Source organism: Podarcis gaigeae (genome assembly GCF_964106915.1).
Source record: "Podarcis gaigeae genome assembly, chromosome: 11".
Classification (NCBI taxonomy): domain Eukaryota; kingdom Metazoa; phylum Chordata; class Lepidosauria; order Squamata; family Lacertidae; genus Podarcis; species Podarcis gaigeae.
In genome coordinates this window covers 21,610,424-21,628,572 of record NC_139687.1, presented here as the reverse complement: position 1 = coordinate 21,628,572, position 18,149 = coordinate 21,610,424, and the positions used below count along the sequence as shown (strand labels likewise).

Sequence of the window (18,149 nt, the reverse complement as noted above, 5' to 3'; positions counted from 1 at the left end):
GTAAGGCCTCTACATTTAGTTCAGCAAAACAGCAAAACTGTACAAAAGAAAAAGCACGTACAGTAGAGCTGCCTCCTCCCTTGAAATGAATGGGAAAGCTATTATGGAGCTCTTGGTGTGGGTGTGTAAGGTAAAGGTAAAGGTAAAGGTACCCCTGCCCGTACGGGCCAGTCTTGACAGACTCTGGGGTTGTGCGCCCATCTCACTTAAGAGGCCAGGGGCCAGCGCTGTCCGGAGACACTTCCGGGTCACGTGGCCAGCGTGACATCGCTGCTCTGGCGAGCCAGAGCCGCACACGGAAACGCCGTTTACCTTCCCACTGGTAAGCGGTCCCTATTTATCTACTTGCACCCGGAGGTACTTTCGAACTGCTAGGTTGGCAGGCGCTGGGACCGAGCAGCGGGAGCGCACGCCGCTGCAGGGATTCGAACCGCCGATCTTTCGATCGGCAAGTCCTAGGCGCTGAGGCTTTAACCCACAGCGCCACCTGCGTCCCTGGTGTGGGTGTGTGCTTTGGTATAAATAGAGAATTTTGCATTGGACTGTTTTATTCCTTGAAGCACATAACCCTTACGAAAATAAGAAGAGGAAGAAAGCCACTTACACCAATATAGCCGATTCACAATTTGCATCAAGACTTTACATGGATAGTACTACAGATTTAAAACTTTTCTGTTCTCATATATTTGGAGAGGGGGGAAAGATTAATAGTCTTTGTCAAACTCACTGGCCATATACCCTTAAACCAACACACATTTTCATACTACAGTTCAGAATAATACATCTTGTTTTTCTCTTTCTTACCCTGCTCAGCTGATTAACATGAATGGAGTTACTTGGGCACCAAGGGGAAAACTATACCCATGAGGCTCTTTTATACAGATACAATACTTCATAGTGTTCTGGTTTAATCATGGACAGATAAACTGGCCAACCAAACCTACTAGGAAAATTGCTATGCACATATGTACAAAAGCATTCCAAGTCAGAGACATTGAGGACCGTGAACGTAATAAATTAACAAGGAAAACTGTTATGCACATTGAAAACAATTAAAAGTATTCCAGGTCAGCGACACTGAGGACTGTGAAACTAATATATTAACAATGATGCTCTTTATTTAGCTGCTGGTCAGATAAAAGCTTTTAAAAATTAACAAGGAACTCACTTATCACTGTATTTTCATCAGGTTCAAACACCTCCTAACCTAATCCATTTCAGACTGAAGAGGGCTTATACCTGTATCTAATCATGTAGGCATATGGAAGAGGCCAAATGATTACTCAGGCAATAATAAGGAGATTGAAATGTCGTTCATTACTTCCTATGCCTACTTGCCAGGATACTGGAGCTTTAAGGAATGTTTTGGCTTTCTTTCATACACTATGAATAAATCCTTACCTCCCACTTTGAATTCAGCGTTAACCATGGCAATTAGTAGTCTCGGGGACATCACATTTTCTTGCTCTCTTCTTTCTTTTTTGCGGTGTTAAGGAAGCATGCTTTTTTCATTGTACCAGACACATAACCAGTTATGACTGTACACAAAGTATTCAAGACATTGTCCATGCAGTTATCTGTTTAGATGCATGCTGTATTCAAGTTTGAGGAGCTGGCAAAAAAAAATCTGTTATCTGACTTGGATTTTCAATCTTTTAGATTAAGAAGTGTTAAAATGGAACAGAGGAAATTGAACGATCAGGCAAACACTTTGGTGGACTTGGCAAAGGTCAGTGTAACAACACCGGCTTTTGCTTTTGAATACTGTACTGGCATTTTGCTTTTTGTATACTGACATTCATCGTTTTGCTAAGGTTTAAGGTAAAAAGCCAACTCAAGCTCTATAAGCCTATTCCAGTGAACTCCCTTCTGTTATCATAGGAGACAAGTCAACATTCACAAATGGTTTAGCTTCTTTGAGGAAAGCAAAAGCTCATTCTAGCTGTGGGAAACTACTCACACAGCCTTGGGACAGGAGATGCTCTTTGAGCAGGTGACAAAGAACAGAAGAAAGTGTACAAATAAATGGGACTAGATTTTATAAGTGGCTTTTGAATGCTGCCTTCCTTGTTCCCATCCAAATTGCCAAAATGGAGTGGAGTCTCAGGGCCACTTTACACATTAAAGTTGTATAGTTTGCAACTAAAATGCTCTGCCTATGCACTGGAAAGGCTATGCACATTTTCAGCCACATATCTCCTGATTTAAGTGTCTCAGGGACCTGGGATACGCCTCAGCTCGACACTGGATTTACACACAGTGCGCGAAGCACATTTGCCACTACATAATGTGTGCAGTGCTCCTTAGAAAGATGAAACTCTCTTTACTGTAAATGTTGAGGGAAATTGAAAGTATAACTGGCCTAACAGAACCCATTTGTGGATAGAGAAGCTTTTCAGCTTCTGCTACAAAGAGTATTTGTTGAACTGAGTCACATTTCTGCATCTCCGGATTTCTGAAGGGTTTTCCAACCCACCTCATTGTTTGCTTGAAATCTCAAAAGTGCGCCACTAAGGAATCACAAGCTCCAGCTGAATTGCACCTGTGCAGTAAAGCTTGGAATAAAAACACCTTCTGAAGCTGTTTTGTGCTAGTTGTTTGTGAAGCTGCTGGTTTATGAAGTCACAGTTTGTGTTGCTATTTTCCTGTTTCTAAGCAATGAGTGTTTGAATTGCTGCGGAACAACCTTGCTTGCTCGAACGCGTCTCCCTTTTCCTTTTTCTTTCAGACTCAAAACATCATGTATGATATGATTTCTGACTTAAACGAAAGAAGCGAAGACTTTGAGAAGAGGATTGTTACTTTGGAAACAAAATTGGAAACATTAATTGGTAGCATTCAAGCCCTCCCTGGACTGATTAGCCAAACAATCAGCCAACAACAAAGGGATTTCCTTGAAGCTCAGATACAAAACTATGATAAGCATGTGACCTACAGTGCAGAACGATCGAGGTCCTTGTCTCGGAGAAGGAGGTCGTCCTCCACAGCACCACCCACTTCATCAGAGAGTAGCTAGAAGAGAATAATATAACCACAAAATAAAGACTTTTTGCCATCATATGGTCAATATTTTAGCTTTTATTGTAAAGCCTTATGGTTCTAATCAGTGTTATCTGGGTTCTGATGTCAGAATTCTGGAAACCTGAACACAAAGTTTTAGGCCAAAATGAGTGAAAACTCTCTCTTTTTTCCTTTCAGATGCACAGTGAATGCACCTATTATTGCTATATAGATTGTTCCTCCTGTAATTTCACTAACTTTTTATTCATGCACTTCCAACAAACTTTACTACTACAATATACAATATAATAAAAGGGTTAATTTCTGCACATAGTTGCTTGATCACTTTGATGTTAACATTCCTAACTCTTAATACTTTTTTTATCCCAATGCTGAAAATGCTTCAGTTGTTAGAAAACTGAGCTCATTTTGTATTGTCGTTCCAATAAGATCTAATTTCATATGCTATCTATGCAGCAAAAGGGGGGGGTGAGTGTATGACATGTTAATTTAACAGAGTGTATTGAAGTTTAATTTTCCTTGACTGTAATCCTGTGCTAGTTTACATGCCGGTTAATCTAATTAACCAAGCAGGGTCACATGTCCGTGATTGGTGCAGGACACCCTAGAACACTTATACCAAATCTGCATGTCCATTTTTCATTATGCCAGCTCAAGAACTGGCCAAGTTACTTGTTAAAGTAGTGACTTTGAAGCGCATCGGTGAGAACAGCTGTCCAATGCCCACCTACTCCATTCCCAAATTCCATAGGATTGCATGCTATATGCTCTTCTAGATTATATATGACAAATAGTTGTTTACTAAAAACTGGGGAAAGGGCTGTTAATATACTACTCCAAACCATTTAAGAAGTCTTCAAATGTGTTTAAATGAAAACTGGTGGGGTTAGCGCATATATATATATATATATATATATATATATATTCATGTAAGAGAAAGTCTCCATTGACCAAAATGTATTGGCATCTCAAAATATTGTGTGTCTCTTGTGTCTCAGTGGGATCCTCTGTAAATCCTCCCATTTAGCAAAAGTTATCCAAATCTGTTCACAGTGTTCCATTCAGGCAAACAGGGTGATGAATTTGAACACCTCTATTTCTTAGAAATGCCTGCTGTATTAAGTCATGTAATGATGTAATGAAAGACAAATCCCTGCCTCCCAAGCAAGTGTTTCTAGTTTTGTCTGGCCCCAGTTATGACCATATTTGGGACTAGCCTGTAGCATTACAAGCGAGTCCTAAAAATGGATGTACCTGAACGTGCATAGGCAATAGCATGTCTCTCTTAGGACATTTTTCTTGATAAAAAGGAATGCAAATAATGAATTACTGGATTGACCTGGATCAAATTGCCATGTGTTCAACTGTGCAGCTCTAGAAAGACCCAAATGCAGTAAAACAATTTATTGCATTTGGCCATTTTCCTCACCTGAGTATTTGGCCAAGCACACACATACAAACAGCTTATCAAATGCAGAACATACAATGCAGCAAGGGGGGGGGAACACAATTAATAAAAAATAATCATTTATAAAAGTACTTTCTGGCTGTGGTGCATGCATTTCCAGATGAGAAACTGAATGCCCTTTTCAGTCATTTTTGGGTATTTTATTAAGCTGAATTTTCTTTACCTCTTTTTGGAGGTCTCTTCTATATAGCTAAGGTCTTTTCATTGTGTAGAGAAACCCTATGTTAAGGTGGCAAAAATTTCGTTGCTGCTTGAAACTACACAGATAACAAGCTCAGGTTATCTTACTGCATGTCTTGTAAAGGATGCTAGCCATTTCCTCTTCCCCAAGGTGAGGCCTTATTTACATTAGAGGAGGGAGAGGTGATAGCATGCAGAAGTGCGCAGGTTACTAGTGGACAGAATTGAAATGAGGGCCATGCTTCAGGTGAGCTATGCCCACATCAATTCTGGTAACTAACCTGGGCAAAAGTAGTCAACGTCACTGGGTACTGCTGCATGAAACACTCATTCCAGCCCTAGTCAAAGCATCATGCAATCATCTTTTGAGGTCTGCTTGATAAAATATCCCAAGTCTCATTTTCATCTGCAAGTTCATGCTGCGTAAGCCCAGAGTGGATCACAAAGTGAAGTATAAATCTACATCAATGAGTGAAGTAAGTATTTCTAGCACTATTGCACTGCAGTTAGTGGGTTACCATTTACATGTGCATGCATTGTGTGTTTGGGGTCAGAAACAAATCAGACCATTGCTGAAACCCAATGGAATGGGACTCAGTTGGAACGTAGAAATGGAGGGGTACAACCTGCTCAAAACAAATAGATCAAACAGTAAGGGAGGAAGAGTAGCATCATATGTAAAGGATATGTACACTTGTGAAGAGATCCAAAACTTGGAGAATGGAAGGTAGATTCAGAGCACATTGGTAAAAATTGTAGGAGAGCAAAACAGCAGTAACCTTGCTGGGAGTGCCTGCTATAGACCTCCAAGCCAAACTAAAGGCTTGGTTGATGATTTCCTAGAGCAGATTACCAAGCATTCAATAAGGAGAGATGTAGTAGCCATGGGAGACTTCAACTATTCTGATATCTGTTGGAACTCAAACTCTGCCAAGAATGTAAAGTCCAACAGATTCCTCAATTGCCTCACTGACAATTTCATTTCACAAAAGGTGGAAGAAGCAACAGGAGGCTAGGAATCAAACCAATGGATTGAAGTTACAAGAAAGAAGATTCCAACTAGACGTCAGGAAGAACTTTCTGACAGTAAGAGCTGTTTGACAGTGGAACAGACTCCCTCAGAAGGTTGTGGACTCCTTCACTTTTAATGCAGAAGTTGAATGGTCATCTGTCATGGATGCTTTAGCTGAGATTCCTGCATTGCAGGGGGTTGGATTAGATGACCCTTGAGATCCCTTCCAACTCTACAGTTCTATGATTCTATGTTTCTATGACCAGATTCAGCCTGGTTCTCCCTTTCCCAAGCAGTTGATGGGCAGGTTTTAATTGTTAAACAGGATTCAGTAAGTGAATCTCCAGCAGGTGAGTAAGGAAGGAGTGCCATGGACTGAGTGCGCACTAACGCATGCCCAGCCAGAGTTAAACACAAATGTTTACTCCTGAACATCTATGGGTCATAACAGGATCCAGGTGACAATCTCCATGCAAATGTTGGGTGGTACTCAAACAGAAGCTGGTTGCAGGGCGCATTCTAGATTTGATCCAGTGTTCCAAATTACTGTGAGGCTATCTAACCTAAAGCTTCCAGATTGGATCTTTCCCTTTTATCATCCACCATAATTAAAGCACCAAATAGATAGATATCTGTTAATATTTTTATAATGTGCTGTAATAAGGGCTTGCCCATGCTGCTTGTCCTGTGCCTTGAAAGCATGGGTCCAAGTGGTTTTTCATTTGTTCCACCACTTTCCCCAGGAAAACCCGCTGTTTACCACTGCGTTGGAACAAATGACAATCCGCAGCAAAAAAACCAATTGACATTTGTTGTGATTCAGTGGTAAACAGCAGGGGGAGGTGGCAGGAATAGCAGAAATGTGGCCAAACCCAAAGTCAGTCCTTGCTCTTCTTTGCAATGAGAACCTAAACTGAATTATGTTTGCTGATGGAAATATGCACATGTCTTGCTTTCTGGACTAACCTTTCTTCCTTTTACTCCAACAGGATCTGGAAACATGTAAGTATATTACACTTTTACTTTTACTGCTTGTATAGCATGGCTTAAACTGGACGATGACAGGTAACCTTTTGTCCCAACAATTAATTGGGTGACTTTTCTCTTTCCACTCACTACTTGAAAAACTTTCCTCTTTCTCCAGAAATAAGCTATTGGCTGCATCAATTTCCTGTGATTGCTGGTGCTTCTTTGACATCAGAAATTTCAGGTGTTTCTGCACTTCAGATACCTGACCTACATTAAGTTGCTCATTGGAGTGGGTGCTGCAAAATGTCATAATGCCCACTAGCTTAGGTGGTTTAAAGGGGAGTTCTGCAAATTCCTGGAAGGGGTGTGTGTCTGCCAATGGCTAGTAGTCACGACAGGAAGTGATGATTGTCCATTGTGGAAAAAGTAACCCATTTACTGTCCATATGAAAGTAAATGAATTCATGTCACCAAATGCGGATGATGTGTTAATTCTGAATGACAGGTGCATGCAATCAAGGCACTATGAAACCATGTAATTCTGTGATTACACCATGTAAGCATGTGGATTTCTATCTAGCTCAGGATTCGTATCCTGAGAAATGCAGAATTCTCATTTCCAAGAAAGCAAAATTCTATCCCTTAATGGTAAACAAATAGGCTTCAAACGTCTTGGCAAAGCTTGATGAAATGCTGCAAGTTACAGAGGAGGTACAATTAAATAAATGTGCTTAGTTAGCATAATTCCTTAAAGTCTCAGAATTCAGCTTTTCGTGGTACAGAATCCATTGTTGTGTTGGAGAATTGTCACTATTCCTCCCCCACCCCAGCTTTCAGATTTTAAATGCCAGCACATTTGCATTGGTTGGATTTAAAACAACCTCTTTGAATAGCTAGGCTTAAGGTTGAGCTTCTGGAAATGGCGAGGGTTCATGAATGACCGGCATCTGATAGCCACACTTAGTACTTCTGCACAGGATGTCTAAGGTGAAGCCAGGGAATATTGAAACATCCAGAATGGGCTGCCATGTTCTCTTGGCACCTTAACATTTAAGGGCCTGTCAGCAGCATGCTTTTCCGTCATTCTTCATTGGTGCAGTTAAAGGACAGAGTTTTATAAAGCATTCAAGAATCATTTAAGCAGCCATATGTCATGCTCTGCTAGATCAATCTGCAGCATATGTAGCATTTTCCTCTTTCTCCCCAAATTCATTTGACTATTTTCCTAACCACTGTCATTTGTGCCTGTCTTCCCTACACCTAGCTGACAATTTCTCTACTCTGTTTTTTTCCTTTTGCCATTCTCCATCAATCAATGAGAAAACAAACTGCACTTTAAAATTATAAAAGGAGAGAAGGTTTTTTACATGAAATTTTCAGGGGTGGAGTGCAGGGTTTTTTGTTGTACCTACTTTATTTTTTACCATTGTTTCTGTTTCTTTAAATATATCTATATCTATATATAGATATAGATATACATAGATATATATAGATATAGATATTAAAGGATCATTAACAAGGGTGCAAGGGGTTTGTGCGTGGACAGACAGCGTCCCCTCAAACCCTGGGCATGTGGAATAATGACTCAAGACAATGTGCTATGGGATTAAAATTGGCCACAACTTTATTATGTTTCAGATGTGGATAGACCTTGGCTCAGGCATTGGACGTTTATCCCTCCCAGTCCCCCGCCAGGGATCTGGGGAACATTAGGGTTATCCAGAGTGGGGGTGTGTGTGGGCTGGCTCTGGAGAACATATGTTCAAGCAGAGGAAGCCTGCTACCATTATGCCGCCGTCGCAGGGGAGAGCAATGACAACCTCTCAGCGTACGGCCAAAGCCTCCCCTCAAAACGACCCCTTTAACAGGGAACCCTGGTATCGCTGCCGCAAAGAGAAGGGGGACATGAGTCACCGCTTCATGCCCACCCCCAATTTAGGGAAGATAGACTAAAGGATTCCTGATACCGCCAAAGTTGTGATGTTTTGCTACAGGAAGGCAAACCTGCCAATGCAGGAGAATTCCTTTCCGGCCCTTCAACAGCGACCTTGACGTAGCAGCTCCCGTGTACCTGTGAAGAAAAGGTTAACCTATAAAAAAGGAGTCTTAACTGAGGGTGGGTAGGGTGGGAGAAGCTCTGGAGCCAACTGACGATTCCCAGGTAAGATCCTCCCCCTATTGTGTGGGCAGGGTGGTCCCTCCCCCTACCTGACCTGATCACCTTGGCAACGCCTCCCCAGGTGGGATTGGGCAACTGGCTGAGGTAGGCGGAGACCTCCAGGTATCCCACCTGGGGAAGGCGAAGCCAAGCCTGTGTTAATGGTGCCGCGTAGGGTCCAGGGGGCTGCACGCAACCACGCAAAGGGCGCCCCCCATTTAATGTGGGGAGCGGTCAATGTGAGTGGCCTCTCTTCCATCCTTCAAAGCATCTGTCCAGGAACCTATAGCCTCCCTTTGTATTCTCACGTCCTGAAAACCTGGGAAGCTGCTATTTGCATTGCTCGTGGGCACTGACACTCACTCCCTCACTTCAGATACCTGTCCTGCATTAAAGTTCTCATTTCAACAGCTGTCACAAGATGTCATACTGATGGCCTCTGAATTAGACAATTTTAAGGGGGCGTTATACAAATTCCTGGAAGGGGCATGTATCTTGTCAATGGCTATTAGCTTTGGAAGAGCAATTTTCATTTGCAGCACAGAAAAAGAAGGAGGAAGAATTAAACTCTCCCTCTCCACCTGCAGCGTTCCTAATAATTATCAAATCCAGTGACTGCTATTTGCATTTTTTGAAATGAGCACATTAAATGCAAGGGCATGTTTAATGCCACATCTATATTGGCCCTTAATCTATGCTAATATTTAATTTGGGAGGCTCAAGGATCCTGTTGTGGAAATGAATCATGCATACTCACTGAGTAGTGGGGGGGGGAGAGAGAGAATCACAAAGAATTTCTACCTGGTAAACACATTTGCTTTGTTTAGCCTTTTATCAAGAGGAAGAAAACTGCAAAGCAAGTTTCCTTTTTTTAAAAAAAAAAGCAGGGAACAGCTTGTTTCCATGACATTTATACAATAAGCTATATCCAAATGACAAGCAGATTGGTGGAAAAAACAATATTTTACTGCCCTTTTCTCCTTTGATCCTTGATGTCTTAAGTAAATGAAAAGGCACAGGTTTATAGGCAAAGATCAACCGTTACGAATTGACAAGCTGCACAGAATCCTGAAAGTATGAGAATCAAAGATGTGTATCGGTGTCCAAAGTATCATTAGATCTGGACCTTCAAAGGTAAGGGATGGTTGGGGAAAGTAGCCAGTTGGTAAGGGCAAGAGTTTTCTCATTTCTGACTCTTGTTGCACTTGCCTCACACAGGGGTCCTGCATAGAGTCTTGGCCTGCAGTCAGAAAAAGTGGAACACCCTCCCAGCACGTGGAAATAGACAAGACGATCCACAGTGGGAAAGGTCAGAGAGGAAGGGGACACTGCCGATACCTGACCTAACCCGGACTTCCTTTCGAGAACTCTTCCTCAGAAATCCGTGATTAAACATCCCCCTGGAACATCAGCTCCCCAAAGGCGCTGCAAGAACAACATAGCCATACAGGTAAGCAAGAAGGGCTCATCATGCTTCCAAGCATGACTTCTAAGCATCCCCTCTTCTTCCCCCAAACAAGAGGTACAGTGCTGGCCAACACCAGCACCGATGCAGCTTACCTGGCTATGGCCGGGGCAGCATGCACAGTGGCAGTGAGGTTGGGGTTGTGTAGGCACACCAGCATGAACATCAGATTGGCTCCACCTGTGCACCCACACAACCCCAATCTTGCAGCTGCCCTTACCCACTCTAGCCCATCCAGGTGATCTGCCATGACACCAGTGCCAGGAAGGCAGCTCTGCAACCCTGCCCCGCCATGTTGGCTGAAACTGCCCTAGAGCAGGCATAGGCAAACTCAGACCCCCAGAGGTTTTGGGACTACAACTCCCATCATCCCTGACCACTGGTCCTGTTAGCTAAGGATGATGGGAGTTGTAGTCCCAAAACACCACACCTGCCCTAGAGTGTTTCTCCTTCCACTTAAATGTGTTGAAATTATACGGACTAAACAACAGCAGCAGTGCTTCCTGAAAAAGGTGCTGCCACCACAACTCCTTGAGCTTCTGCCATGGAGTGGGAAAGGCAGCGAGAAGCACCTCTGTGAATGAACACAAAATGCTAAAAAGTCCACTGGGGGAAATGGTTATGTCCCTGTGGAGATGGCAGTATATAGTCAGTAGCTCATGTGCTTCTGGCTTGCACTCTTTATGAAGATTTGAGGAGTGAAGTTATCACCCCTCTATTATTGTCCATGCCAGGTCACTCAACCATTGCTACTGTGTCCTTTCTTTTAGCAGATCAAGATGATCAGGTGACAGCAAAAACTTCAAGGTTTTTAGTGGGGGCAATTAGAATAAGATCTATTATTTGTTTATTGATGTAAAGCCCCAAAATGTATTTTCTCTTGGTTAAGTTTTTACCTCTATCTTCAGTACATTTATTTTATTTTATTGCTATGGCTAGTGGCTGGTGCAAATAAAGATTCTTCTCCTGCAAAATTTTTAGCAGGGGCAATTAGAATAAGATCTGTTGTTTGATTACTGATGTAAACCTCCAAAATGTATTTTGCATATGATAATGGATGAAAATTTAGAGTTATAAAATGAGATGATATAGAGTTAAGATAAATGAAAGAGGGTAAGGATTTGCTGATTTGAATTTGTAAATGGGAATACAAGAAGCGGAGGTGTGAGGAGGTCAAAGAAACAAGTAAATGCGTTTAAAGTTATGAAAAACGGATTTGTTTTTTAATTTTTTCTTATTTTCTTTTTGTATTTTGTATGTTGTATTTTTAATCTTCTTTTTTACTTTTTCATGTATTTCTGTATTCATATTTTTGGAAAACTTTAATAAATATTTCGTTAAAAACAAAAAAAATGTATTTTGCATAGTTAAGTTTTTACCTCTTTCTTCCGTACATTTTATTTCATTTTATTTCTATGGCTAGAGGCTGATGCAGATAAAGATTCTTCTTCTTCTGAACACAAAATGCTGTACTCCAGCTATTCCTACAACTAGGTGAGTGCCAAGGCCATGGAAAAGTAGTGAGTTTGACTGAGGCAATAGAAAAGCACCCGTGTGAGGACATCCTTTCTCAGTTATACATTTTCAACAAACCCCCGGTTTCTTTTTTAAAAAAATAATTTTATTAACTGGCCAATCACATCAAATTAAATCACATTGCATAAATTCCAAATTACAAAGCCAAATTTTTTAATTTTGTTGGGGGAACCCATACTTCAAGATCCAAAGGGGGATTCAAGGACAACTACAAGAAATGTTGGTCAGAAATCAAAAGAGATTTGGAAACATGGTCAAGATTAAAACTTTCCTTGTTGGGCCGAATAGCAGCTATAAAGATGAATGTATTGCCAAAAATGTTATTTTTGTTTCAGACCCTACAGATCGTGGACAAGGTGGAATGCTTTGGAAGGTGGCAGAAGGATATCTCTAAGTTTGTTTGGCAGGGCAAAAAGCCCCGAATAAAGTTTAAGATATTAACTGATGCGAAAGAAAGAGGGGGATTTGCCCTGCCAGACTTGAGGTTATATTACGAATCCGCAGCCTTCTGCTGGTTGAAAGATTGGATCTTACTGGAAAACACTGATGTCCTAGATCTGGAAGGGTTTGACAACGCCTTTGGGTGGCATGCATATTTGTGGTATGACAAGGTCAAAGCGCACAAAATGTTTAAAAACCACATTGTCAGGAGAGCAATTTTAATGGTCTGGACAAAATATAAAGACTTATTGGAGAGTAAGACTCCGAGGTGGCTCTCACCGGTGGAGGCCAAGGCACGTAAGAGACCTAATATGGAAGCCAATTGGCCTAAATATGAGGAAATTATTGAAAAGATTGGAGACAATTGGAGGTTGCAGAGCTTGGAAAAACTAAAAAACAAGGTGCGAGATTGGTTGCATTATGCACAAATTCAAGAGGTCTTTAAAGTAGACAAGAAGGTTGGATTCCAGGTGGAAAAATCGAAACTAGAGACAGAATTGTTAGAACCAAAAAGTAAACTACTTTCGAGAATGTATAACCTGCTGCTTAAATGGAATACTCAGGATGAGACAGTCAAATCCGCCATGATAAAGTGGGCGCAGGATTTGGGGCATAACATTATGTTTGAAGACTGGGAAAGGTTATGGAACACCGAAATGAAATTTACGGCATGTAGTGCCTTGAAGGAAAACATTATGAAAATGATATACCGGTGGTACATGACCCCAGTCAAGCTTGCTAAGATATATCACCTGTCTGATAATAAATGCTGGAAATGTAAAGAGGCGGAAGGGACATTTTTTCACCTCTGGTGGACCTGCCCGAAAGTGAAGGCCTTTTGGGAAATGATTCATAATGAACTAAAAAAGGTACTTAGATTTACCTTACCTAAGAAACCAGAGGCCTTCCTCCTGGGCATGGTGGACCAGAGAGTGCTTAAGAAGGACAGAACCTTTTTTATGTATGCTACTACAGCAGCAAGGATCCTGATTGCAAAACATTGGAAGACACAAGATATACCCACACTGGAGGAATGGCACACGCAGTTGATGGACTACATGGAACTGGCCAAAATGACTGGCAGAATCCGAGACTTGGGAGATGAAACATTCGAGGAGGATTGGAGAAAATTTAAAGATTATTTGGAAAAACATTATAAGTTGTATGAATGTTAAAAAACGCACCTTTTAGGAAATTCTAGCTTCAGTAATGTTAAATTAAAGAAATGGAAATTAAGGTACAAGGAGTCAGAGATAGAATAATGAAACAACTTTATTGTGTTAAAATGAAAACGTACATGATTTGGGCCATAATATATTTGAAATTGGGTAACATGATAAAAAGGAAGATACAATAAGTATTGAAACAAGTTAACAAATTGCAGACGTTATGCATCACAGAGAATGCAGGGTTGGGAGGACGTGGGGAAGTCCAACAGATTTGGAAAAAAGAGTAAGAAAAATTTGTAACTTTCCTTTTCTATTTTTATAATATGCTCTTTATTCTTTTTTCTGTATTTTATAAAACTAATAAAAAATATTATATAAAAAAAAAAAGATCCAAAGGGGGATTCAGATCATCTTCTTCTTACTGCGTTAATGTCCAAATCAGTCCCAATCAGTCCAGACAAAGTTCATAATTCTATCCAGTCTTATCTTGGTGTTTCCACATCATATCTTGTTCATATAATTTCTCTTTTTCCTTTACGATCTCTTCTGTTAGTCTCCTTAAGCCGATAAGCAAGTATAATAATCCTGTGTGGATTTCCCGTTCCTCCACTAAGTCCAGATGGTTTCCATATATCTCCTTCGTAGATAACATCACTCTTTCCATCATAAATTTGGCATTGTCGCTCTTAAGTCCCACCGAGGAGTTGATCCACGATATGTAAATAACTCTATTTCTCTCTTTCTCCTCCCAGACCCAAGAGCTCCAACAATGCCTCCCAAGATGGCGACGGCATTTTTAACTGCGTCATTCCAAAACTCTTAGCTTTCCCGCTTCATCTTGAAACATTGCTTTGGATCGAAAGTTTATCTCCACACAGCCTTAAACCCACAGCTTAAGTCCTTAATTTCTGACTCATTAGGGGAGGGGATTCTTGTTAAATCACATGAAAAAAGGGAAGGCAGGGTTTTTTTCCCCTCCCCCCTCAGTCATTTGTCGTACAGTATCTTGACGTATCTTCTCATATTTTATTCTTGTCTTGTTATCAGAGATCTCTTCTGTCAGCAGTCTTTACTCCCCTTTTTCCTTGAAGCATGTGCAATTAATCTCGTCCAAATTGTTTCTTTTGAAGATCCTTGCAACTAGCGGCGCGAATCAGGGACGGCGTCCAGGAGTGCCGGAATCCCACAGGAGGGCTTTGTGCCTAGTGCCCCCACCCCCACAAATTCGGGGGTGGTATAGGGCACAGCAGGCAAGGGCCGTTCCCCCCCCAATCCGGGGGGGTTTAAGGAGGCTAATTACCCCCATCATAGCCTCCAAATTACCTCGTGTGGGTCGGAGAGATGTTATTGTCAGCCATCTTCCGATGCACCACCTAGTGGCCCCCCCAACAAACCCCCGGTTTCATCTCCTACCCCATTATATCTAAACTTACCAGGCCTTTCTCATCTCTCCACAGGAAATGATGTTCCCTCACCAGTGCCAGGAAGACCACAAGTGACGCAGCAGAAGAGGTGGCTAGCAAGAAGTCAGATGTTCAGATGTGGGGCTGCTGCTGTTTTCTTCCCAGGGGTCATGCGCCCTTCAAGAAATGCATGGCAAACAGTTACATTCATGCACATCACAGGGAAAGATGCAACCCTCCTATCCTGTTACACAGCTTCAAAAGGCACAGTGACTCAGCAAGAAGAATAAAGCTTGACATCCAGGACTCGCTCCACAACTGATCGCTCAATAATAATAAAAAAACAACCTCAGTGGTTAGCAGATTGACTGCTCACCTGAGAGGACTCACAGTGGCAGCGTTGCATGGATCAGGAGGTTCTTCATTGCCACACCATTCAAGTTCTGAGGGAGTGCATCTGTGGAGCACCAAGCAAAGATGGGGTGGAAGGCCCCCCAAAGCCCAATGTTCTCCTGAATGCCCCATACTGCTAGCGATAAAGCCGAAATCTGCATGAAGTGTGCAGGGTGGGGAGCAGTAAATAACAAGGTCTGTTGAGTAACAAGAAGAGAGTCCGACGAAAGAAGAATGGCAGACGAAATTAATGGACTATGCAGAATTGGACAAAATGACAGGAAGGATTCGAAACCTGCGGGACCAGAGATTTACCGAAGATTGGAAGAAGTATATGAATTATTTGAAGAGCAACTGTAATCAATAAATTACGCTAGTAGGACTACAAGAAGTTTTGTAAGGAGAAATATACGAAGTGTTACAAAGTAGAAAAAGATAGAGATATTGGTTATGAGTTTGAAATGTAATAGGGAAGATAAGAAATGCATACTCAGCAATTAGAATGGAAAATTTTCAGACAGGATTGATGGAAGTCAAAAATTTGAATAAGATGTAAAAATATGTTTAATGATACTGTTGAAAATGATTTGTTAAAAGAAACTAATAAAAAATTATTTTTTTTAAAAAAAAGATTAGACCATGATCTCAGCAGGACACTTGATTGACTACTGTGCTGCACTTTTTCAGGTCATGTGTGTGTATTGTCTCAGCCCTTTTCCTGGGGCCCGTAGTCAGTGGTTGAGCCTTACATGCTAAGCTCATGCCCTCCCACCGAGCTCACGATTCCAAGAAGGACCCTCAACACTGCTGAGATTCCCATTTCTTATTCATGGGGATTTGGAAGCAATGAATCATTTATCTGTCAGACCCCTTGGGAGACTATGAAGGCCTGGTTGTGCGTGTCTCTTCTGGGACTCTGTAGCTTTGTTGTTGGTTGCTGAAGCAGGAGACCTGAAGTCTAATCCCACGGCGTCGCCCTTTTCCATTTGAACAGAGGCCATATCAACATCTTCCAGGGACAGGAAACAAGCCTACCGCTCCAGTTTCCCGTTACATTGCTCTTTCCAAATGAACACCTAATATCAGTCTCTCCTGTGACCTTGCTGTTGTCCATATGGCTCCCCTGCTTTTGCTTGTTCCGCTTACATAGACAACAGTATAAACATGTTGTGTTACAAGCATTGCCTGTGGGAACACACTGGTACCGTAATGGGACTCAACCCTTCTCCTGGGGAGCTTGTTTCTAGGTTCTGCATGTTGTCAGCTCGTCATGGCAGTATGTTTGTGCTTTGTATGCAAGAGAAGGTGTGGAGTCAACCAAACAACTGCATTCTTTCCGTTGCTGCGTTGTTTGGTTCCTCCCATGGCTAATGTTGGAGCTTTGCTGCCAAGTTTGGGTGATTGCTGGGTGATAGGGGAAGAAGGATCAGTCAGGTTTGGTTCTCAGTTTCTTATTTTTCCTATCTTAAATTCAGCTCTCCACATACAATACCTGCAGCAACTTTTTATTTTTGAATCCTGATGAAAATTCACCAGCATTTTGGTGTGACTTCGTCCTGGTACTCCCTTTCCGCATGCAATTGACCCCAATATAAAGCATATTTGGTATGTTATTTTCAGTAATACAGTGGTACCTCGGGTTACAGACACTTCAGGTTACAGACACTACAGGTTTCAGACTCCGCTAACCCAGAAATAGTACCTTGGGTTAAGAACTTTGCTTCAGGATGAGAACAGAAATCGTGTGGCGACAGCGCAGCAGCAGTGAGAGGCCCCATTAGCTAAAGTGGTACCTCAAGTTAAGAAGAGTTTCAGGTTAAGAACAGACCTCCAGAACGAATGAAGTTCTTAACCCAAGGTAGCACTGTATATTCCTTTTTATGCACACTTTCCCCTAATATCTGCATTTTTGTAAACATTGGTTGGAGAACTGCATTGCAAAATTCAGATAGGTGTGAATTTTAAAGGTGGTTCACATATTGCAAACAACTGCAATTACCGGAACAGTTGTGGGGTTGGTTCAGCATTAAGAGCAGTGACTAAGCTTTGAGACAGTTCCATTCTGTTGTGGAACAAATCATACCATGACAGCATGAACATAGCCATCGGTTGCAAACCCAGCCTTAAGGCTCAAAGGCCTTAATCCCCAAGTCACACTGATGCAATCCCATTAAAGTTACCAGCGGCTTCAGAATAAGAGCTGATTTGCATGGTGCTTAAGTTATTTCATGGCCTGGGAGAGATGTTCGTGAAGTCCACGTGGAGGAGAAGATCTCTGGGCTTTCCCAATCTTGTCCTCCATGCACACTGCTGTAGAGAATTAAACGCAGCTGCATAATTTGCACAGTATTTGCACGTTGGTACAAGGGAAACACCAGGGAGAGAGTCAAAAGCAGCAGCAATCAGCGGGAAAGAAGCAATGGTGAGTTACACTCAGAAGCTCAGTAGGACTTACTTCCAGGTAAGCATGCACAGAACTGAACCCTTTATTTCTAGAAACAGGCTCAGACTGCATCTAACTACCACAAGGGTTGGGAAACTGTGGCCCTCCAGATGCTGGAACTCCCATCATCCCTGACTCCAGCTGACTGAGACTGATGGAAGTTGGAATCAGGGCCTTTTTTCAGCCGGAACTCGCCGGAACTCAGTTCCGGCACCTCTCAGGTGGGCGCCATTATCATTCTAAGAGAACGAGCGTGGTGTTCATGGTGAGTTCTGGCATCTCTTTTTCTAGAAAAACAGCACTGGTTGGAATCCAACCACCGATGAAGAGCCACAGGATCCCCATTGCTGACATACCTGGAAGTAAGCAGGTGGTGCTGTGGGTTAAACCACTGAGTCTAGGACTTGCCGATCAGAAGGTCGGCAGTTCGAATCCCCAGTCGGGGTGAGCTGCCGTTGCTTGGTCCCGGCTCCTGCCAACCTAGCAGTTTG

The 18,149-nt window shown here is 42.0% G+C and overlaps 1 protein-coding gene and 2 long non-coding RNA genes across 4 annotated transcripts in view; all 3 read left to right on the top strand.

Moving 5' to 3' along the window:
• Window positions 1-3,329, top strand: part of KCNN2 (potassium calcium-activated channel subfamily N member 2) — an 88,801-nt gene extending 85,472 nt beyond the window's left edge. For both annotated transcript variants that reach the window (XM_083702296.1, XM_083702295.1), the window contains 2 exons: window positions 1,660-1,729; window positions 2,729-3,329. In XM_083702296.1, the coding sequence (XP_083558422.1) occupies window positions 1,660-1,729; window positions 2,729-3,016 (358 nt within the window). In that variant the 3' untranslated portion in view covers window positions 3,017-3,329. The remainder of the gene's footprint in view (window positions 1-1,659; window positions 1,730-2,728) is intronic.
• Window positions 3,330-3,945: 616 nt separating this feature from the next.
• On the top strand, window positions 3,946-8,005 carry LOC310827041. Its single transcript, XR_014556161.1, has 2 exons — window positions 3,946-5,755; window positions 6,671-8,005. It is a non-coding gene; the product is annotated as an uncharacterized lncRNA (long non-coding RNA).
• Window positions 8,006-10,145: 2,140 nt separating this feature from the next.
• On the top strand, window positions 10,146-15,159 carry LOC310827009. The gene is made up of 3 exons (XR_014556129.1): window positions 10,146-10,258; window positions 11,697-11,767; window positions 14,877-15,159. It is a non-coding gene; the product is annotated as an uncharacterized lncRNA (long non-coding RNA).
• Window positions 15,160-18,149: the final 2,990 nt, after the last annotated feature.